Source organism: Sapajus apella, unplaced genomic scaffold (genome assembly GCF_009761245.1).
Source record: "Sapajus apella isolate SASKATOON/1434 unplaced genomic scaffold, GSC_monkey_1.0 scaffold133, whole genome shotgun sequence".
Taxonomy (NCBI): domain Eukaryota; kingdom Metazoa; phylum Chordata; class Mammalia; order Primates; family Cebidae; genus Sapajus; species Sapajus apella.
In genome coordinates, this window is record NW_022437073.1 from 554,698 (window position 1) to 579,609 (window position 24,912).

At 35.3% G+C, this 24,912-nt stretch overlaps 1 protein-coding gene across 4 annotated transcripts in view; it reads right to left on the reverse strand.

The window, feature by feature from the left end:
• SASS6 (SAS-6 centriolar assembly protein) overlaps positions 1 to 24,912 on the reverse strand; it is a 60,217-nt gene that overhangs the window by 27,237 nt on the left and 8,068 nt on the right. For 3 of the 4 annotated variants that reach the window (XM_032262934.1, XM_032262933.1, XM_032262935.1), the window contains 12 exons: positions 23,449 to 23,528; positions 22,619 to 22,723; positions 21,586 to 21,757; positions 20,627 to 20,692; positions 19,257 to 19,376; positions 9,616 to 9,807; positions 7,106 to 7,300; positions 6,930 to 7,019; positions 6,672 to 6,851; positions 6,206 to 6,287; positions 5,054 to 5,190; positions 2,327 to 2,455 (listed from right to left, as the gene is read on the reverse strand). In XM_032262934.1, the coding sequence (XP_032118825.1) occupies positions 2,327 to 2,455; positions 5,054 to 5,190; positions 6,206 to 6,287; positions 6,672 to 6,851; positions 6,930 to 7,019; positions 7,106 to 7,300; positions 9,616 to 9,807; positions 19,257 to 19,376; positions 20,627 to 20,692; positions 21,586 to 21,757; positions 22,619 to 22,723; positions 23,449 to 23,528 (1,548 nt within the window). The remainder of the gene's footprint in view (positions 1 to 2,326; positions 2,456 to 5,053; positions 5,191 to 6,205; positions 6,288 to 6,671; positions 6,852 to 6,929; positions 7,020 to 7,105; positions 7,301 to 9,615; positions 9,808 to 19,256; positions 19,377 to 20,626; positions 20,693 to 21,585; positions 21,758 to 22,618; positions 22,724 to 23,448; positions 23,529 to 24,912) is intronic. The other variant, XM_032262936.1, reaches the window with a different exon arrangement.

Consider the following 24,912-nt stretch of genomic DNA (forward strand, 5'->3'; position numbering starts at 1 on the left):
TTTACAAGTGGGGAAACTGAAGTGTAAGAGTTGAATGTTGTTTGTTGTTCAGTGGCTTCATCAACTTCATGTTGATAGAGGCAGGTTTTAAATCCTAACATCAGGTTCCACTTTCTTAACCAATAATTATACAGTATATAGTATTTCAGTAGTATATGCATAAATAAATAAACAATGTATTTGAGACGGGAATGTAAAATAATAAACATTAATGTATTTGAGATGAGAGTGTAAAATGTTTTGTTTATTTTAGTTTTTTTTCCTGTTAAGGATACATTATCAAAAGAATATGGAGATCACCGACGTAAGAAACACTGAAAGTCTTGCTCCTGAATTTAAGAACATATTTATTACAATGATTCCTCTAATTCCACAAGAGTGTTATTATTTTATAAGTCATCTTTAGTCCTACCAAGTAGACAACTGTCTCTAGTGGCACCTGTCCTCATTTTGGACAATATATATATAGTGTATACATATACATACACATATATACTGTGTTTGTATGTATGTGTGTATATATATATACACACACACACACACACACACACACACACACACACGTATATATACATATATATATTCCTGGAAAGTTGTTTAAAATAAAAACAACTGTGAATTCACTCATAATTCTAAAGAAAAAAAGATCCCAAGATGCAACCACACTCAAGTATTCTGATATTGATAATAAAATAGCATTCCTTTGAATGCACTTATCTAATTCTCCTTAATAAACAATGCAAGAAGAGCCAATTATATGCATCTAAGTACTCGTTACATAACAGTATTCCAGGCATAAGAACTCAGGCTTAATTCTCATTTCATTGAGAATTCTCCATAGCTCCTGGTGATAATAAGGCTATGGCTACACAGAGCACATTCCTAAGCAACACAGCCAACTTATTTTTAGAGTAACCCAGACCTAATTTGATAAAGTTTATAATACCAGTTTCAAAGTCCTCAATTTTATCTTTTTTTTTTTTTTTTTTTTTTTTTTTGAGAGAGTCTTGCTCTGTTGCCAGGCCGGAGTGCAGTGGTGCGATCTTGGTGCACTACAACCTCTGCCTCCCAGTTCAACCGATCCCCCGTCTCAACCTCCTGAGAAGCTGGGACTACAGGTGCATGGTACCACGCTCGGCTAATTTTTTGTATTTTAATAGAGATGGGGTTTCACCATATTGGCCAGGATGGTCTCAATCTCCTAACCTTGTAATCCACCCACCTCAGCCTCCCAAAGTATTGGGATAACAGGGGTGGACCACCATACCCAGCCAATTTTATCTTTCATAAAATATTTTTTCATAAATGTTCGTCTCATTATTTAAGAAAAAAATCTGAACCCTAAGTTAGCAATGAAAATAAAAGGAGTGACTGATCGGGGTAAATTAAACTACTGTGAAAACAAAATTATAATACATATTAAACAATATATAAATCTATGATAATAATAAAAATGATAAAAAAAAGAACTCAAGTGGATAGAAGAAAGCCTTAACAAATAAACCAAGGATTGGAGGGATTGCTAGTCATATCTTATCTGAGATAATGTCAGAACTAAATTGTAGAATTTGATTTAAGCCTGCCCTACCAGACCTTTAAGTTCTAGCAATGGACTCCAAATCATAGCTAAGACTTCAACAGTATGAAGTCAGAAATCCTAGTTAGGCTTGAGAGTTGCAGGAGATACAAGTAGAAGAATAAAAATGGAAAGGTTCGTCAGGCATGGTGGCTCAGGCCTGCAATCTTAGCACTTTGGGAGACCAAGGCAGGCAGATCACTTGAGGCCAGGAATTTGAGACCAGCCTAGCGAACATGGCGAAACCCCACCTCTACTAAAAACACAAACAAATTAGCCAGGTGTGGCTAGTGTACACCTTGTAATCCCAGCTACTCAGGAGGCTGAGGCAAGAGAATGGTTTGAACCCAGGAGGCAGAGGGTGCAGTGACCTGAGATTGCACCACTGCACTTTAGCCTGGACAATAGAGTGAGGCTCTGCCTCAAAAACAAAAAAAAAAGGTTGAGTGGTAATAAGGTTTAAATAGATTGATGTCAAGATTTTATAAACTACAGTGACTCAAGAAATATAGAGGACATATATTTCTGTAGTGACTGAAGAAATATACAGTGCATATATTTCCTGTAGACACAGATATTAGATATTCAGTAATGTATTTATCGAATACACTACCTACTACTGCTAATGTATTTATTTAATACATTACTGAATATCTAAAAGAATAAATGAACCTTTAAAAGATGCAAAATGTTTGTATGCTAATAAGCTGCTATATATTTTCCAGAACACGTGTAAGTTAATTTGGTTACCTTTGTTCCTGAACCAGGGTGGCTGGTATTTTTGGCAGATATCGAATGAGGGAAGGTTTTCTGGAATGCATATGCAGAGGAGACAGGATAACCAATCCCACAGGTTGGGTAAGTCAGTCTACCATCAACCTAAAAATAAAAACAAAGATGATTAAACATGAAAAATTAATTGTAAATAGTATTTGCTGATCAGGAGACATTAGCATCTGTTATAGTAACTAATAATTAGAGCTCTATTACAGAGGCTAGTCTTGTTTATCACACCACCACAAAACTCTGCTTTATTATCTACCATGAGGCTGAGATAACTTTGAACCATTTCAAAGTAGCTGTGCAAGCTTGGATAAAACAAACTACTGGGCGTGCCTTTGTACTAAGTTAAAGCCAAGCTTCTGAACCAACTTGTTTCACTCTAAGTCTCCTAAAAAAGGGGAGAACAGGGGAGTCTAGAGATCAATAGGCCAATCAGAGATAAAATAAAAATAATTTTGTCAGGCTGATTAAAAACAAGATCAGTGTTTTAAAATGGACTGAGACAATAATTGGTATTGCCACTAATTTTCAATATACTGGCACCATACATTAACCAATGTTATGAAAACAAAGTTTATTTTTATTCTAAGAGGCCAATTGGAACACAAATCTTAAGAAGCATTTGTGCACACAATGGATGCACAACAAAAACACCTTTTACACAGCTATCATCTGTCATTCAAGGTTAAGCCAGTCAAAAAATTATTTTAACTTTGTAATTCAGCCCCAGGCACTTCTTTCTGTACCTTTCTCCAATTTAACAGCAATCATTCCCCTTTTAGACATCCAGTACTCTAGTAGGTGGAAGATCTTGTGACCAAAACCATACGGAGTTTGGATTTTGAGATACTTGGCACCTGTGTGTGTGTGTAACCACCCAGTGGGTTCACCTTGCTCACTGCCTAAACAGAGCCAATGACTTACAACAGTAGATTATATTAAAAATTCAATTAGGCATCTGAATTTTAAACCTTCTGCCAATGCCCTCCAGCCAAAGACCACCAGGAACACATGTATAGATAGATATACAAGCTGGATTAATTGCTCCTTGCAACAAGGGAAACTGCACACCATAAAGAAACATGGGTATCTCCAAAAGTGGGTATTAAAAGAGATTTATTTATTGGATTTAAGCACATGTTAGGTGATTTAAGAAACAGTTTAAGTGGTGCTTTGCTATGGATTGGAAGTTACTGGGAAATGGGGATAAATGTATGACTGGGTATCCGAATAAATCCTGTCTAATAAGACAGGAATAACGTATTAAGGCCAAAGCTGTAATTAAAGAGGCAGCAGCCGTTCATGTTAGCCAGGATAAAAGGATGCTTATGGGCCATATTTGTGATTTAACAATGTTCATATTTCTGTGTTCAGATATGACTATGAAATAGTTTTGTTTTTGTATTGACAGAGTCACAGAGTAACCTTGTCTAATGTAAATATTCTGTGAAATTGTTGTGTTCAACAGGAGAGCCCCAAGGCCTGTGTGGATGCTAAGTAAGCTCCTAGCGGCACCTAGGGCTAACCACCTGATAGTACCAAACAACCGCTGCATGTAAGAAGCTGCTTTTCTTTTTCTCCATTTCTTTTTTTTGAGACAGAGTCTCACTCTGTCACCCAGGCTGGAGTGCAGTGGCACGATCTTGGCTCACTGCAACCTCTGCCTCCTGGGTTCAAGCGGTTCTTCTGCCTCAATCTCCTGCGTAGCTGGGATTATAGGCATGCACTGCTGCGGCCCAACTGATTTTTGTATTTTTAGTAGAGGCAGGGTTTCACCACGTTGAACAGGCTGGTCTTGACCTCCTGACCTAAGGTGATTCACCCACCTTGACTTCTAAAGGGCTGGGATTACAGGCATGAGCCATCATGCCCAGCCTCCCTTTTTTCTCAGGGGGGAAAAAAAAAAAAAAAGCAAGGCTGGGCACAGGGGCTCACAATTATAATCCCAGCACTTTGGGAGACGGAGGTGGGAGGATTAACTAAGCCCAGGAGTTGAAGGCCAACCTAGGCAACATAATGGGACCTGATCTTTACAAAAAAAATCAAAAATTAGCTGGGTGTGGTGGCACATGACTTTAGTCCCATCTACACAGAAGGCTGATGCAGGAAGATTTCTTGAGCCCAGGAGGTCAAGGCTGCCATGAGCCATGGTCCTGCCACTGCACTCCAGCCTGGGCAATAGAGCGAGGCCCTGTCACAAAAAGAAAAATATCTGGTCCTGGGAGCTAGAAAGCTTCTATCTTATAACCAGTTTCTTATAGAATCTAGAGATGACAAGCCTGCTTATAGAACTTTTTTTCTTTTTTACTTTCTTTTTTTCTGATAGAATTCAGTTTATGCTTAAGCCTAAACCCTGAATTCTCTCTTCTTGAAGTCTCCTAAATGTTTTACATGTGTGTGTTTTAAAGTTTTTCAGTATATTTGGTATTACTTTAGTTATCGCTGAAAGATTCTGATATCCAATCAAGTCTTATAAAGAGGTGTGCCCTTGAAACTCAGCCTCTTTGTTCAGAGTAAATGTGTCTTTGTTCCACTTCTAGGGGTAACTTAAACTCTATTTCAGTGCTAATAACCATAGGACTCCGCTTTATATTGGTACCAGCACCTTAAATAATGGAAATTTCCTAACAATCTGGGAATACTTTTGTTTCAGGAAATTCACTAACATCACTCACATCTTATTTTAAATCTTACCATATTCAGGTTAGGAGAAATTCCACTTCTGATTGCATTGCTGCTAGAATGGGCAGGTGGAGTAGTAGAAGGTCCCAATACATCTTGCTTTCTCACTAGCTGATTTTCGTTTAGTTCTTTATTTAACCATGTGATTACTTAAAGGAACAAGAAGCAAGGTAAAGAATTTTCACTGTTTTATTTTTCTAATCATCTTAAACATTTAAAAATTACATTAAGATTTCCTTAATTTTAACTTTACCACTACCTGACACCACAGGAGAGCAATACAGGTTCACCTAAATTTTTGTTATTAAAGTTTCTTATTTTAGAAACGGCCTCATAGGACTCCTTATTCTGTTACTCTTCGAAGCACATATTTCTGCTGGTCAAGCAACTCTCTGAAAGCTTTCACTTTTAGAATATCTTATAGTTTACTTAAAATTCACAGTCTTATGTATGATACCCAGTAATATAAACTGAGAAAATGTTAGTTAAAATCTTAATTTTATGTTTTGGTTTCAAACAATTCATATGGTTATTATTAGGTAAACACAGCAATTTAGAAAAGGAGTAGTGAAGAATTTAAACAATAAATTACAGTCAACATTTTCAACAATTTTAACTGTGGGTTACTGGCATATGGGATATGGTTTGCTTTATAAAGATAACTATTTTACTGGGCAGATGATATAAACTTATAGCAAAGACATTAAAACAGTATATTTAAAACAGAAATTACTTATATATTAGACAATAACTAGATTTATAATACTTACGCTTTTATGAATTCAAACAAAATTTTTGGGTTCAGAATAAAACTATGGCTGAGCACAATGGCTCATATCTATAAACCTAGACATAGCATTCTGGGAGGCTGAGGCAGGTGGATCACTTGAGCTCAGGAGTTTGAGACCAGCCTGGACAACATGATAAAACCTCATCTCTACAAAAAACCCCACAAAATTAGCTGGGTGTGGTGGTGCACACCTGTAGTCCCAGCTACTTGGTGGGGTGCAGCAGGAGGGTAACTTGAGCCAAAGTGGTGGAGGCTGCAGTGAGCTGAGATCGTACCACTGCACTCCAGCCTAGGTGACAGAGTGAGACTTGGTCTCAAAAAAATAAAAGTATAAAACCACAAACTTCATTTACATAAATGTGTAACATACTTACACTTTTCATTATTTTTTAGAAGTTGTTTGCTTTCTTCAAGTTTTTTAACTGTAGCTTCTAATTGTTCTTGTAATTTGCATACCTGAAATATATCAATCATCACAATAAGTCAAGCAAAATAAAAGTAAAATAAAAACTGAAGAAATGTATTATTAACTAAATTATTAAATAAATGCTATCAATATTATTAAATAAGAATAAAGGAATTAGCTCAATTATGTAATAAAATATTTACATGTGTATACAAACATATACATATATAAGCAATCAAGGTATTTGAATCATGATAACTAACTTTCCAAACTAAAACAGATTATTAACACCTGTTGAATCCAGTCATGTTCTTTTGTTGGAAAAAAAAAAAAAAAAAAGGCCAAAGCCATTCATTAATGCAAAAAAGCAGAAATTATTAAAATACATGAGGAAAAAATGTAGTTACAATACAAAAATATAAAATATTCACTACCTCTTGCTCTTTAATTCGAAGAGACTGCCCGACATCTTGTAATTCCTTTTGCTCCTTTTGTAATTTTTCCTCCTTCTCAGCCAAGAGTTTTTCTTGCTGAATAGTAACTGTATTCTTCAATTTCAACTTACCCATTAAAGTTTTCAGATCCCCTTGTAACTTCTTGATAATTTCATTTGCCTATAAAAAGAGCTTCATATGTATATTTCCACATAATCTAATGAAATATTAATATTCTATAAAATTTTTAAAACAAACCTTCAGAAGTTCTGCAGATAATGATTTTATTGTAGCTTCAAGCTTTCCTAGTTGTACTTGATTTTTCTCACCATTTTCTTCTAAAACCACCTGATATATTTTTTAAAAACATGCATAATTAGGGCATTTATTTATAAATATGACAATCAATTTCTGAGAAAAATTTAAAAGCAGACCTTTTGTTCCTGGATTGTATCAAATGCTTCTTTTGTTCTTAAAACAAGCTGGTCTTTATCCTTGATTTCCTGTTCTAAAACTGCTACTTTTGTTTGTAGCTGATTAATATGCTTTTCTTTCTCATGGCATTCAGCATCTAATGTAGAATTCTCTCTTCGCAAAGAGAGAACCTCTTGCTTAGTCCGCTGCAGCTCCTAGAGTGGGAAAAGAAAGAAATTATGTATTATGAAAAAGGAAAGTTGCCTCACCTGGTTATTTATAATTAAGATGTCTAACATATAAAAAATATATTTAATAATTTTAAAGTTTTAGTACAGTTTTTTTTTTTTAAACATGAAAGTCTTTCTAATGGCATAGTAGCATATATCTGGAATATAACTGTAAAATAGTCTACTATCTGATTCAATCATGTCAAGGGAAAATAAAATAATTCTAATTTATGCATAAATTAACCATAACTTTAAAACTTTTAACAATAATTTTCTGAGATCACCCCAACTGATTCTAAGGGTAATCAAGGATGAGAGTAACAATCTAGAATTAACATTTTTCTTTGTTGCTTACACATACAGATTGTTTTTTTAAAGGCTGATACTCTGCAGTTTATAATCTACTTTGTTCACATATTACAAATATCTTTCCATGTCAATAAATGTTAACATTTCCGGATCGCTGTGTTAACTCTTTAAAGCAGAATATAATTGTTCATTAAAAATAGATTTTTAAAAAATCTAATATAGATCTCTTCCCAATCAGCTAATACCAACCCAAATGCTGGTGTTCCTAGATAGTTTTTGTTCTTAACAAAAGTTTCCAGAAATAATTATACAGTATTAATACTACAGTGGTTTTAGGAGCACAAACTTTAGTATCAAACAAAATTCAAATCCTGGTTCTTCTACTATGTGATCTTGGTAATTACTGAAACTCCCTAAATCCCAGTTGCCTCATTTGTAAAATGGAAATGATAACAAATACTTAATAAATTATTTCATTTAATCTTCATAAAAATCCTTATGTAAATTGACTAGCATTTTGGCTAGCACAAAGTAAAACTTAATAAATGGTAGCAATTGTTGTTTTTCCGGCACTAATGCCTAAAAAGTATAACTTAAAATAGGTAACTGGTAACTGAATACTCAGCGGTTTTAAAAAAAAAAAAAAAAAAAAAAAAAAAAGCTCCAAGAACTAACAATTTGCAAGTCTTATGCAAATCTTGGAGGAAATATTTTTATTAGATCATATAAAAGTTTTATTAGATCAAATCAACATAATGAAGTTCTGTTTATATAATGGCCAGTTCCAGGGCTGAGACAGATGAAATCAGAGCATTATAATGAAGCATTTAGACCACCAATTTAGACTACCAATTTTGAAACCATGAAGTTTCAAACGCTTTACAACTAGTGTCAAGGGCGTATGCAGGAAAAACTAAATACATCCATTGTTGGGGCAGAACTATATGAGGATCTGAACAAAGTTGGTCAGGCTTTAGGGCTTCTAAGCATGACGCTGGTAAAATAGAGTCAGAAGTCTTGTGAGCTAGAATAACATTGGTAACTTTGGTATTTCAATATAGACCAAAAAAATCTACATATGTTTTCTAATAATTCATATGACAATAATGTATAATAATGCTACAAAGAAGCCTGTAATCAATGTAAAAGCAACAACAAACGTGGCACTATAGCAAGATTTAAAAAATTTCTGTGAGATTTAATACCTAGGTAATGAGCTGACAGGTGCAGCAAACCACGATGGCACGTTTACTTATGTATCAGACCTGCACATTCTGCACATGTATCCCGGAACTTAAATAAGATAAAATAAAAATTTCTCCGTTGCCTGAAAGAACAAGGTAGTACTAAGGACAGGCAAATAACAGATGAGTTCCAATCCTTGTTCTTCCACTCACTGGCTATGTGACCTTAGGCAACTTAATCTTTCTGCGCCTTAGTTTCATCAACTGTAAAATGGGGATAATAATAGTTCCTACCTTAAAAGTATTGTTATAACAATAAAATGAGTTAATAAATATAAAGCACTTCAAACAGTGCCTATCACATAGAAAATGCTCAGTAAGCATTAACTATTATCTTTACTATTACTGTTATTATTATTATTAGACACTAAATTTCATAATTGCTTGATATATGTTAAGTAGGCTAAAAAGAAAATAAAAACCCAGCCCTGTCAATGCAGTATCCTATTAGGATACAAGTGCTGTGTTACTATTAAAAACACGTTGAAAAATCTGACAGCTGTGCTAGTAATCCGCTCTCAAGACCCTAACTAAAAATATTCAAGGTTACCTCAGCTCTGTTATGAATTAGGCTTTTTATCAAATTTCAAATTCTCAATTTTCTTTGCATTGTCTGAATGGACTACCCTAACACAAGAGAACTCTACAGAGCATCCAGAGGACCACCACCCACACAAGTAACCAAATTAAAATAACCAAATCAAAACGTTCTTTTAAACTGGGGGAGAAAAAAAAAACATTCAATACCTCTTCAACACCAGAAAGTTTTGCTTTAAGTTCTCTAATAGTGGAGTCTCCTTTATATTTTCTTTCAGTTAGGTCTTTATTAGCTGCTTCTAAATCAGATAGTCTGTGTTGCAGCTGCTGGATGTTTTGTTGATGGAGGATTTCTAAATCTTTTTTCTGTTGTTCATGCTGCTGTTGATACTGAACCTGTGCCTATTATATAATAAAAATACAGTACCAAAAATCAAAGAAAAAAAAATCAGAAATACAAATACAGAAAGATTTTAAGAAATAAACAACTGTAATTGCTTATTTTTTGTTTTTTTGTTTTAATTTTGTTATCTTTCTTAAGATCTGTTCTCAAAAGAGTCTATTTTCAATTATGAATTTCATGATGGAGAAAGTAAGGTCAGCAAAAGCAAATTTTTGCTTCTTCTAAACCCATATATGTTTAGATGCAATGGTCTTCAACTTAAGTGAAGATGATATTAAGTTAAAAAAGCAAACTGCAAATACTATACAGGATGAACCTACTGTGTTTACAAAAAAAAAGCATATATTTGCTTTAAACACCATCACAGTGTTTGTTTTTTTATAATCAATATACATATATATGCCTTATAATGGAAAAACACCGAAAATTGCAAAATAAGCAAGGTTTGTTCATTAGTCCAATCTCATATTTAGTAGTCATCTTTACCAACAATAAAATTTGAACATGGTTGTAACTATGCAATATCTAGTGCCTATCTGAATCACATCACAAACCTGTATTAGTAATTTTTGTTAACGATACTATCAAATCCTAAATATCTTTTGAAAATCAAGTATATTGTTGTGGTTATGAAAGTTATACATGCTCTTAATGGCAAAAAGGAAATCACAAAAAACCCACAGTCCCATCAAGAAAGTCACTCCGAATATTTAGGAGTACTTTCTTCCACTCATGTATACACTTACATTGACATCACATAAACACACAAAATACAGATTAAATTTAATGAATGAAGATCAAGCTATTTATACAATTTTAAATTTAGTGAATGAAGATCAAGCTATTTATACAATTTAATCACACTTTTTATTCCCTTAGTATTTGTGCCTTCTCACATCATTAAAAATATCTTTGTAAAATCTTTAATGGCTACACAAAATTCCATCCATGACTACTCCATAATTAACTTCTGCCCTATTATGGACATTAGTTTCCAGTTTTTTACAATTACAAATAAAATGATGATTAACATTTTTGTACAGATGTATATCTAAAATTCAGATTTCTTTATGATCTATTATAAAGAACATAAACAAATATAAAGCCTGATGCAGGTTCAAAAACTGTATCCCAGTGAAGTTATACCCATTCAAAATTCTTAACACTAGTACAGGGAAGTGTCTCTCTCATAAAATATCTTGGGAATTTTTACATTACTACTTCAGGAATTTGGGAAAGCTAAAAAGGAGAGGAGAAGGAGCAAAAAGGGATAAAACAGGAAGAGGTCCATATAAAATTGAAACTTCAATCTTGAAAGAAAATACTGAAGAAGCAATCAAGAAGAAAAATCAGAGCAAACTGGTAAAGGTGCTAACTGTAACTGTCTAAGAGGGTAATCAAAGACACTAAAGACAACAGAGGCCAAAGGCAGTGAAAATAAAGAACTGGTTTTTATTCCAGTGATCATCAGAACCTTAGAGATTTTTGTTTAAAAAAAAGTGTGAGGATTAGTATTATAGTTTACATTTTCTACTTTGTTAACTTCTGAATCATTTGAATATTTTTAGAAAAAATACATTTAAAAAAATTCCATTGTAGAGAAAAAAAATAATTTTTGGAGGGACAGTTTCAGAATAACAGAGTCCAAAAGAAAAGGGAGAATTTGTAGAGGTGGAAGCAATATTTTCCAAATGAATATTCTATAGAGGTTTTAATTGGAAGAACGTACAGTAATTTTGGAAGAATATTAGATCAGAAAAATGTTGTGGGAATGGAATTATAATGATATGAATAAGAAAACAAAAATTAATAAAAAATTATATGAAGAGAAGAAACATAGAAGTCAGAATTAAAATAATACAAGAAACAGAAGATGGGTGATTCTACGTGTTGCTAGAACTTTCCTCACAGAAAATAAGCATCTACAAAGAAATCAGTGTAGAAACAATTAAAATTACTCAGCGTATTTTTTTAAGTGGAGGTATAATGAAAACATGAGAAATAAGTGTAAACATAAAGAAAAAAAATCTGGAAGAAATGGATAAATTCCTGGACACTTGCATCCTCCCAAGCCTAAACCAGGAAGAAGTTGAAACCCTGAATAGATCAATAATAAGGGCTGAAGTTGAGGCAGCAATTAATAGCCTACCCACCAAAAAAAGCCCAGTCCAGATGGGTTCACAGCTGAATTCTACCAGACATACAAAGAGGAGCTGGTACCACTCCTTCTGAAACTATTCCAAACAATTCAAAAAGAGGGAACCCTTCCCAAATCATTTTATAAGACAAACATCATCCTGATACCAAAACTCGGCACAGACTCAGAAAGAAAAGAAAACTTCAGGCCAATATCCATGATGAACATAGATGCAAAAATCTTCAATAAAATATTGGCAAACTGATTGCAACAGTACATCGAAAAGCTTATCCACCATGATCAAGTAGGCTTCATACCGGGGATGCAAGGCTGGTTCAACATACGCAAGTCTATAAACGTAATCCACCAGATAAACAGAACCAAGACAAAACCCACATGATTATCTCAATAGATGCGGGGAAGGCCTTTGACAAAATTCAACACACTTCATGCTAAAAACTCTCAATAAACTAGGTATTGACGGAACATATCTCAAAATAATAAAAGCTATTTACCACAAACCAACAGCCAATATCATACTGAATGGGCAAAAACTGGAAGCATTCCCTTTGAAATCTGGCACTAGACAAGGATGCCCTCTCTCACCACTCCTATTCGTACAGTATTCGAAGTTCTAGACAGAGCAATCAGGCAAGAAAAAGAAATGAAGGGTATCCAATTAGGAAAGGAGGAAGTCAAATTGTCTCTATTTGCAGATGACATGATTGTATATCCAGAAGACCCCATCGTCTCTGCCCAAAATCTCCTGAAACTGATAAGCAACTTCAGCAAAATCTCAGGATACAAAATCAATCTGCAAAAATCACAAGCATTCCTATACACCAATAACAGACTTAAAGAGAGCCAAATCAAGAACAAACTTCCATTCACAATTGCTACAAAGAGAATAAAATACCAAGGAATACAACTAACAAAGAATGTAAAGGACCTCTTCAAGGAGAACTACAAACCACTGCTCAACGAAATAAGAGAGGACACAAGGGACACAAGCAGATGGAGAAACATTCCATGTTCATGGTTAGGAAGAATCAATATCATGAAAATGGCCATACTGCCCAAAGTAAATTTATAAATTCAATGCTATCCCCAATCAAGCTACCAATGACCTTCTTCACAGAACTGGAAAAAACCACCTTAAACTTAATATGGAACCAAAAGAGAGCCCACAGAGCCACATCAATTCTAAGCAAAAAGAACAAAGCGGGAGGCATCACACTACCGGACTTCAAACTATACTACAAGGCTACAGTAATCAAAACAGCATGGTATTGGTACCAAAACAGAGATATAGACCAATGGAACAGAACAGAGGCCTCCGACGTAACGCCACACACCTACAACCATCTGATTTTTGACAAGCCTCACAAAAACAAGCAATGGGGAATGGATTCCCTGTTTAATAAATGATGTTGGGAAAACTGGCTAGCCATGTGCAGAAAGCAGAAACTGGACCCCTTCCTGACACCTTACACTAAAATTAACTCCAGATGGATTAAAGACTTAAACTTAAGACCTAACACTATAAAAACCCTAGAAGAAAACCTAGGCAAAACCATTCAGGACATAGGCATAGGCAAGGACTTCATGACTAAAACACCAAAAGCATTGGCAACAAAAGTCAAAATAGACAAATGGGACCTAATTAATCTCCAGAGCTTCTGCACAGCAAAACAATTATTAGAGTAAACTGGTAACCAACAGAATGGGAAAAAATTTTTGCAATCTACCCATCTGACAAAGGGCTAATATCCAGAATCTACAAAGAATTAAAACAAATTTACAAGAGAAAAACAAATAAGCCCATTCAAAAGTGGGCGAAGGTTATGAACAGACACTTTACAAAAGAAGACATACATGAGGCCAACAAACATGAAAAAATGCTCATCATCACTGGTCATTAGAGAAATGCAAATCAAAACTACATTGAGATATCATCTCATGCCAGGTAGAATGGCGATCATTAAAAAATCTGAAGATAACAGATGCTGGAGAGGATGTGGAGAAACAGGAACACTTTTACACTGTTGGTTGGAGTGTAAATTAGTTCAACCATTGTGGAAGACAGTGTGGCGATTCCTCAAGGACCTGGAAATAGAAATTCCATTTGACCCAGCAATCCCATTACTGGGTATATATCCAAAGGATTATAAAGTGTTCTATTATAAGGACACATGTGCATGCATGTTTATTGCAGCACTGTTCACAATAGCAAAGACTTGGAACCAATCCAAATGCCCATCAATGATGGACTGGACAGGGAAAATGTGGCACATATACACCATGGAATACTATGCAGCCATAAAAAACGATGAGTTCTTGTCCTTTGCAGGGACATGGATGAACCTGAAAACCATCATTCTCAGCACACTGACACAAGAACAGAAAATCAAACACCGCATGTTCTCACTCATAGGTGGGTGTTGAACAATGAGAAGACATAGACACAGGGAGGGGAGCACTACACACTGGGGTCTGTCGGCGGGGGAACTATGTGAGGGACAGTGGGGAGTGGGGAGTTGGGGAGGGATACCATGGGGACAAATGCCAGATATAGGTGAGGGAGAGGAAGGCAGCAAACCACATTGCCATGTATGTACCTATGCAACAGTCTTGAATGTTCTTCACATGTACCCCAAAACCTAAAACACAATAAAATATATATTTAAAAAAGAAAAAATAGAAAATTCAAACAGAGCAATAATCATGCAGAAAACTGGAAAAGAAAAAGATAAATGCTTCAACTAGTTGTGTGATCCAAATGATGTTAAAAGACTAATTGTATCAGGCCTTCAAGGTACAGATTAATTCCCTGTTATTTCACTGTTTCAAAGAATAAAGAAAACTGAAAAATGTTCTTATGACGCTAGCATAATTCTAATACGATAGTCTATAACCCATAATTGCCACAAGCAAACTAAGAAGTGTAGGAAAGAAAATCTCAGACCAATGTCATGAGTATAAATACAAACATCCTCGGCCACGCATGGTGGTTCATGCCTTTAATCCCAGCACTTCAGGAGACCAAGGTAGGTGGATCACTTGAGGCCAGGAGATTGAGACCAGCCTGACCAACACTGTGAGACCCCCATCTCTTAAAAAAAATTAGCTAGGCCGGGCGCGGTGGCTCATGCCTATAATCCTAGCACTTTGGGAGGCCGCGGCGGGTAGATCACGAGGTCAAGAGATCGAGACCATCCTGGCCAACAAGGTGAAACCTCGTCTGTACTAAAAATACAAAAATTAGCTAGGCATGGTGGTGCGTGCCTGTAGTCCCAGCTACTCGGGAGGCTGAGGCAGGAGAATTGCTTGAACCCAGGAGGCAGAGGTTGCAGTGAGCCGAGATCGTGCCATTGCACTCCAGTCTGGGCAACAACAGCGAAACTCCATCTCAAAAAAAAAAAAAAAAAAAAAAAAAATTAGCTAGGCCTGGGGGCATCTAACTGTGGTCCTAGTTACTCCAAAGATTGAAGTGGGAGGATTGCTTGAGCCAGGAAGGTTGAGATGCAGTGAACCTTGACTGCGCTACTGCACTTTAGCCTGAGCAACAGAGCAAGACTGTCTCTAAAAATAAATAAAAATACAAACATCACAAGTTAAATATTAGCAAACTTATACAATAATTTATTAAAAATCCCTATGACTATTTAAGTATTATTCTATGAATTCAAAGATGATTCCACCTTTGGAAATCTATTGTCATAATTTATTACACTATTAAAGGGAAAAAATAATATAATTATTTGGTTAGATCCCCAAAACTAATTTCACTTGACTTAGCACTCTTTGAATTAAAATTCTCAGGAAGAAAGTAAGAAAACTCTCTCTCTCAAATGCAAAGTAAACATCATATTTAATGGTGAGATATTTTAATTATTCACCAAAAAAGACTAAAACAAGATAAAGATTCCACTACTATTCTGCACTTTTCTGTACAAGAAAAAAAGGACACAAATATTAGGAAGAGAAAAATTACTATTTTTTATAGTTTATATATCTACCTGGAAAGCCTAAGAGAATCAACTCCAAAACTCTTAGAAACAGTATGTAAATTTAGTAAGGTGGCTGGATATAACATTAATATACACTAGTGATAAACAATTATAAATCTAACCACAGTGGTACTTGTAGAGTAGATGGTCTTATTTACACAATAAAAATCTGTAAAGTCCCTAGGCAAAAACACTGTTTAACAAGACTGCAAAAGAAAAAGAAAAAAGAGAAAACAGGAGATAAAGAGTAAATAAGTCTGTTTTCAACAAATAAGATCTTAATAAATGAAGAGATATATCTCTCCACTGAATGAGAAAATGAGATCAGTTCTTAATAACAGTTTAGAGACAAGTCCAAGTACATAAAGAAATTTAATATATAATAAAGGTAGTACTGGGCACAGTGGCTCATGCCCATAATCTCAACACTTTGGGAAGCTGAGCAGGAGGATTACTTGAGGCCAGGAGTTCAAGACCAGCCTGGGCAACACAGTGAAACCCCATCTTTACAAAAAACTTAATCAGCCAGCATGGTGACACATGCCTGTAGTCCCAGCTACTTTGGAGGCTGAGGTAGGAGATCGCTGGAGCCCAGGAGTTTGAAGCTATAGTGAGCCATGATTGTGCTACTGCACTCCAGCGTAGGCAATAGAGCAAGACCCTACCTCTAAAAAATAAAAGTAAAATAATAGAGGTAGTATTTTAAATCACTGGTGAACAATGACTGACTATATGTCAAAAAAATTCAACCTTATATTGTACTGCACAAAATTATATTCCAAATAAACTAAAAAGCTAAATATAGCAAGAAAATGATATAAATATTCAAATATAGGAGAATTTTTTCATAACCCTGGAGTGGAAAATGCTTTCCAAATGCAAAATGAAACCTTAAGCCATAAAGGCAATGACTGACAGATTTAATAACATTCAAATAAAATAACTATATATGGCAAAAGATGCTGGCAAATGACAGGCTGGGAGAAATGTTTTTAATATACCTGATAGATAGGGTGTATATCCTTAATTTACACCAATAAAAACTGAAAAGGCAAGCTACAGACAGAGAAAATATTCACAATGCATACATCTGCCAAAGGACTCATGTCCAGAATACACAAATTCCTGCAAATCAATAATAACAGGCAAATTAAACATGCTAACAACTTGAATGGGCACTTGAAAAGAGACTAAATGATAAATATGCATATAGAGAAATGTTCATTATTATGAGACATTATTACACATGCACAGAATGGCAGTGTAAATGGGTATACCTACTTTGGCAAACTGGTAGTTTCTACTAAAGCTAAACCTGTGTCTATACTACAACCTAGCCATTCCAATAATAGATATATGTCCAAGAAAAGTAAGTGCATGTGTCCACAAAAAGACAAGTACAAGAATGTTCACAGCAGTTTAATTAGTAACAGCAAAATACTAGAAACAACACAAATGTCTACCAATAGGAAAATAGATAAATCATGACAGATTCATATAATAAAAAGAAGCACCAGAACATAGTTGAATTTCAGAAATATCATGCTAAGTGAAGAAAGCCACATACAAACATATATGATTCCATTTACACAAAGTTCAGGAACTGGCAAAACTGATGAATGATGATGTAAGTCAGAAGTATGATAACCTCTTACGGACTATTGTTAGGTCCAATATCTGTATCTTAATTACAGATATTGGTCCAATTTCTGTATCTTAATTTGGGTGAAAGTTACAAAAAATCATCAGGCTGTACTCTTAAAAGCAAGCATCTAGTAAAGTACATAAAAACAAAAATAAAATGTAATATTAAAGAAGCTATAAGCCAGACACAGTGGCTCACGCCTGTAATCCCAGCACTTTGGGAGGCCAAGGAGGGCTGGTCACCTGAGGTCAGGTGTTTGAGATCAGCCAGGCCAACATGGTGAAACCCCATCTCTACTAAAAATACAAAAATTGGCCGGGCACAGTGGCTTACGCCTGTAATCCCAGCACTATGGGAGGCCAAGGTGGGTGGATCACCTGAGGTCAGGAGTTCAAGACCAGCCTGGCCAATATAGGGAAACCCCATCTCTACTAAAAACACAAAAAATTAGCCAGGCATGGCGGCACATGCCTGTAATCCCAGCTACTTAGGAGGCTGAGGCAGGAGAATCACTTGAACCTGGGAGGCGGAGGTTGCAGTGAGCTGACGTCGCACCACTGCACTCCAGCCTGGGCAACAAGAGCAAAACTCCGTCTCCAAAAAAAATAATAATAATACAAAAAATTAGCTGGGCATGGTGGTACATGCCTGTAATCCCAGCTACTTAGGAGGCTGAGGTAGGGGAATCCCTTGAACCTGGTAGGCGGAGGTTGCAGTGAACTGAGATCGTGCCATTGCACTTCAGCCTGGGCAAAAAGAGCGAAACTCTGCCTCAAAAAAAAAAAAAAAAAAAAAGAAGCTATAATATGAAGATAAAAAAGAAAATCATACTACAAAGCAGTAGTAGAAAAAGGGAAGAAAAGACAATAAAACATATCCATAGAATAAAAATGAAAAAAGTTATATTAAAAGATGCTTATTGTCACTAAAAATATAAGATATATAAACTGAAACTAGGACTACCTTAAGATCAGGTGGCAAATATTAAGAATTAAGAAGGTTAAAAACAAAGTCAAGAATATAGGGAAATAAGTATCCTTATACACTATCTTATCGTTGGGATTCCATTTGGTTCAACCTTTTTGGTTGGCAAATTTGCAGTATCCATCAATATTTTATATGTATATGTTGTAGGTTCACTTCTAGATACTAAGAGTGCTTGTTGCAGTACTGCTTAAAATAACCAAAATTTTGAAGCATTTAAATGGCCATTTGGGCAAGGAGTTAAGTAAATTAAGTTAAACCCAAAAAATGAATACTCTGCAGCCACTGAAAAGGAATATCTTAACTGATATAGAATGATACCACATTAAGTGAAGAAAAAGTTACAACCAATATATCCAATAAGACCCCATTAGTATAGAACAAAACCAAAAACCCATTATATGGGTACATATATAGAGTAAATTACATAATTTACAGAGTTATGTTTATAAACAAATATTTATAAACTACTTATTATTTATATATACATAGAGAAAAGTCTGAAAAAAATCAAAATGTTTCTAGATTATCTCTAGGTAGTAAGACTTTGAAAGAGAATTTTGATATTTATTTTATATACTTCTGTAATGTTTAGAAAATTTAAAGTAAGCACATATTACTTTTAAAATTAACAAAATGACCAACAGCAATAAAAAATATTTTTTCAGTTACCTGCAAGGCTTTTTCCTTTTCATTTGTCAGTTCCTGAGAATGCTTGTTTGTCAAGGCTGCTGTGTGTGATGCCCATTCATTCCGTAACTTATCCAATTCTTGGTTTTTTTCTGTTAATATCTACATTAAAGTTTAACACAAAATATTAAGATAGTCTCCTTCATATGTAATACTTCTTATTAGAATATAGCAATATTTACAAGGATATTAAACAAAACTATAGCTTTTCGGGACATATTCAAAGCCTTTTCCTACACAAAATTTTTGAATTTCATAAAATCAACATTAGAATAAAAGCAATCTTAGACCCAAAAAGGCCCACAGGTCAAGATTAACTATCTTTAAGGTTTTAATTAAATCTGGCTCTTTACCACCCAATAAAGAGAGGTAGGGGAAAGCAAGTCGATTATAAGGAATAGTTCACTTATACATAAAACCCAATTAACATGGCCCTGTGGGCCACATTGTACAGGGCTATTTTCTGCCTGAGGTCATGCAGACTAACAGATACCGATATGGTTAGGATGTCTGTCCCCTCCAAGTCTCATGTTCAAATGTAATCCCCAACATTGGAAGCAGGGCCTGTGGAAAGTGACTGGATCATGTGAGCAGTCCCTCATGAATGATTTAGTGCCATTCCCTTGGTGCTAAGTGAGTTCTCACTCCGTTAGTTCACATGAGATCTGGTTGTTTAAATGCATGTGGTACCTCCTCCCTCCCACTCTAACCATGTGACATGCCTACTCTCCTTCACCTTCAGCCATGATTGTAACCTTCCTCAGGCCCCCACTAGAAGCCAAGCAGATGTTGGTGCCATGCTTGTACAGCCTACAGAACTGAGCCAACTAAATCTCTTTATAAATTACCCAGCTTCAGATATTTCTTTAAAGCAAAGCAAGAACAAGCTAAAACAGATACTTTGGCCTTCAATTTCATAGACTAGGGAAGAAATGTGGTAGCTATCACTGATATGATGCTAAGCCTATCAGAGGAATTAATTCTAAACATAGCAAAGAAAGAGAAAGGTTTAGAAGATGGGAACCAAAAAGCCTTTTAGGCCAGAGGAATAAGGTGAGTAAGTGGGGAGTGGAGAACTAATATGTGACAGAAAAATACCTATCTTATTTAATGAAGACTTGGGGGAACATGTTATATATTAGGGATACAGAAATGTTTGTGTAAATAAACATGTGCAAGAGAAAGCATCAGATTAAGATAATTAAGTGGTAGATGAAAGGTGGCAAAGAGGAGAGGAAATTCAATGGAACCATGCTTTGAAAGAAAATACATAAAAGCTTGGAACTGAGTCAAGAAGCAATTCAATGCCAATGTCTGGATGACTTACAAAGACAAAATGAAATTGGAATTACCTTTTGTGTAAAGTCCAGTTGCCTAGTAACATCATCTAGTGATTGCATCAATGATAATTTTTCTTCCTAGTCATAAAAATAACAAAATTAGTTTTCAATGTAATCTGTAGCCATGCTACTCGAAGTATAGTATCATCCTGCAAGCCCATTAGAAATGCAGATTCTCAGGCTCTATCTCAGACCTAAATCATTTTAACAAGATCTCCAGATAAAGTTCGAGATGCACCGATCTATAGCATTTGACTAGAAAGTCTCTAAAAACTCAAGCAGCATCCCTATGTTGTTTCCTTGTGCCATATAGCATTTTGTAATTTTCAAGACATTTCCATTTATCTTATCTCATTTAAGATGGGCTAGATAGGGAAGCTATTTCCATACATGTCTACCAGTTGATGAAACCATGACAGAACAGTTTTTTTTTTTTTTGGGGGGGGACGGAGTTTCGCTCTTGTTACCCAGGCTGGAGTGCAATGGCGCGATCTCGGCTCACCGCAACCTCCGCCTCCTGGGTTCAGGCAATTCTCCTGTCTCAGCCTCCTGAGTAGCTGGGATTACAGGCACGCACTACCATGCCCAGCTAATTTTTTGTATTTTTTTTAGTAGAGACAGGGTTTCACCGTGTTGACCAGGATGGTCTCGATCTCTTGACCTCGTGATCCAACCGCCTCGGCCTCCCAAAGTGCTGGGATTACAGGCTTGAGCCACCGCGCCCAGCCCGACAGAACAGTTTAAGTGACCTGTCCAAAGTCACACATAAAAACCCTGGGACCTAAGCTTCTCAATTCCTAGTCCAGATCCATCCCCACTATACCTTGACTAAATAAAAAACAATAAATTCCTTATATGTCATAAAACTTTATTTAGAAAACAAAAATTTATGGCATTGTATATCTTCAATAATTTATCAAAGACCATTGATACTTACTTTATTAAAAGAATGACTTAAATTTAAATCTTACCTTGCTACATTTCAAACAGCCTGCTAGAAATTTCTTTATCTCCACATCATTTCCAGGTAAAAGTTTTAGTGACAGGTGTGTAAGATGCTTAAAAGGATTTGTCTCTACCACATTTAAAAATGCAGGTGAGTTATCCAAAATAGCTGTTGGAGAAACTAACTGTAGCAAAAACCTTTGGAAAAAAAAAAAAAAAAGTCACATTATAACACATTAGGAGATAGTGAAAATCTCTCACTGAATCAAAGCTTCTCTACTCAGAAAGATCAGGCAAGGGAGCATACTGAAATCATAGGGGCCAAGATGAAAGGACTCCAAATGGTAAAGTATAAGATAAATTGGGCAAAAAAAAAAGAAAAGATTCATTGAAGCCATAGTCACTATATAAAAGTCCATGAGTTCATGAGGAACAAATGAGAGAAAAAGCAAAAACTAAAAACAAAAATTACTGAGTACCACAGAAGTAGCCTACCAGCTCTTTACTCTAAAAAATGACAATTTAAATGTAAGAATTAAGCATTTATCATTTCTGTATGAATTTTCTGAGTAATCAAATAGCCCTAATCGCTGAGGAAAAGTTGTTTATAGAAGAATTATACTTAATATAGAAAAAAATGATAGAAAAGCATCATTTTGTTCTTTCTAATGAAATAACGGATTCAACAACAATCATCAATTGATGAAACCAATAAATAAAAGGTTGATGGTGAACTTTACAATAAAAGAATCAGGTGCTAGCACCACACACACATAAAATCTTAGTCTTCCCTTTTTCCAAGATTATAAAACAAATACTTGATGCTATTAAATACTTCAGATAACTTTCAGTGCCTTTGTCAAGACATGGAAATTAAGCAATAGTTCTGATTTTAATCAAGATTCCTTAAAATTTGAGATTTAATGGAGCTCTAACCCCAGTTCTAAAAATAAACAGGGATACTCATACAAATGGAAAAGATTTTGCTGTCAACTTGTGTTTCAAAGAAGAGTCTGTCTTGAATTAAATGTAACAATGTAGTGTTCTCATGCAACTTACCTTGGAATTTCTTTGGCATGTTCTTGAGTACACTGCTGAAGGAGATCTATAAATTTTTGTGGGAAAGCTAAGAAGTCTACCAGAAGACCTTGCTGGAATTTTAAACTATACAGAAGAAAGGAAAAGAAATTTTTTAAAAATTTAATTGCTATCTTTTTTTTTTTTTTTTTTTTTTTTTTTTTTTGAGACAGAGTCTTGTTCTGTCTCCCAGGCTGGAGTGCAGTGGTGAGATCTTGCTCACTGCAACCTCCACCTCCCAGGTTCAAGCAATTCTCCTGCCACAGCCTCCTGAGCAGCTGAGATTATAGGTGCGCACCACCACACCTGGCTAATTTTTGTATTTTCAGTAGAGACAGGGTTTCACCATGTTGGTCAGGCTGGTCCTGGACTCCTGACCTCATGATCCACCTGCCTCAGCCTCCCAAAGTGCTGGGATTACAGGCTTGAGCCACCAAGCCCAGCCAATTACTATCTTTGATTATAAATAGCATCCTGAAAGATTCTTTTTTTAAATTTACTAACACTTGTTATAATCAAGAACTAAGATAAGGAACACTGATTTTTTTACAACTTATTCAATGGCAGGAAAAAAGATCAATAAATTCAGCAAAAACTTCAAACTTCTCAGGTTTTTTAAGCATAATTCTAATAATCCACAAAATATTTATTTTCCAAAACACCCTAAGTAAATATAGTACAAATAGCCCAATATTCCCAAAGTAACTAAATCCAATACATAGTATGTGTTTGAGAGAACAGTACCAATACATTCATAAAACTCAGAAACTTATTCTTTTATTAAATATAAGATCAGAAAAAAATTTAGTTACCTTTGAAAATCTTCCTCAGATATAACAAGGTTATATAAAAAAAATGGATCCGTGTCATCAGTCAGACGAATAACTAAGTCCTAAAAGAAAGTTTGTTGTTTTTAAATGTTTTTACTAGATTACTTTTTGAGTAAGAATAAATTACTCAAAATTCACTTTTTGAGTAATTTCTTCCTTCTCAAAAGTAAAAAGATCCAACAACATCAATGTATCATAGTTAGATTGCAGACAGCTGTTTTGTAGTGCTGCTGGTTTCTTATTAGTCTTCAGAGAGTTAGAATCTTAAATAGGGGTAGACATAATGTTCTTTGAGAACTACATGGAGGTCTGAAGTTAAGTAAGCGCTAGGAGTTGAAGTTTAGGAATATGATCCTATCAGAGGCTTGGGAAAATTTAGACCCAGTCCTTGCTACACCATAACATGATAATGAAAATTTTCTTTACCACTGAACATACCACATTAATTTTTAGTTTCCCTTAAAATTAACTGGTCTGGCATTTTAAAAGTGGCAAATGTATCAGCAGAACTGACAAAAAATAATCCACACTAGACAAAAGGGAGCTTCTGTCTCTGAGATAGAGGACAGGGGTATCAGGTGACACGCTGCCAGGCCTCTTCTAAAGGGCCTATTCTCTCCTAGGCCAGGTGGCCACTGATGTGGAACCCCATCTGTTTTCAGTCTCAAATTAAGTAGGTACCTTTCACAAAGACCACTTTCCAGGTAGCTAAGTGTACACAGTGTGGGAGATCATCATAACAGCTTAAGTTCACAAAAAGTATGCCGAAATTATGTACCAGATAACACTGGTGAAAGAAAAACAGCATTACTTACAAGATGATGTAAAACTAATAAAGAACTAGACGTTAAGCTTAAGACATCTGAAATAAAATCTCTACTCACGGCTACTTAGGAAATGCTGTCCTAGAAAAATCTAAATCACTTATGCACAAAGCTAGAAAATTAAGAGGTATAGCAGGCATAAGGAATAACATGTAAAAAGTACAATTTATAATCTTTACTCCAGAAAATCAGCAATTCAGGCACCTGATCTGCCTCAGAATGCCTTATTCTTAAGTAGTTTCCATTTACGTACCTCCTGATATTCACTTAGGATGCTACTTAAAAAACCAAAGGTACCACTAATACCATTAGGTCCTTGAATGTGTTCAGGGAAAGTTATGGCACACAGAAAACAGATGCTATATTTTGGTGTTTCTTTCGACATGGGGTCTCGCACCGTTGCCCAGTCTGGATTGCAGTGGCACCATCACAGCTCACTGAAGCCTCAAACTCCTAAGCTCAAGTGATCCTCCCACCTCAGCCTCTCAAGTAGCTGGAACTACAGGAGTATGCCACCACGTTCAGCTGATTTGTGTGTGTATGTGTGTATGTGTGTGTGTGTGTGTGTGTGTGTATATACATATATATATATATATATATATATATATATATATATATATAT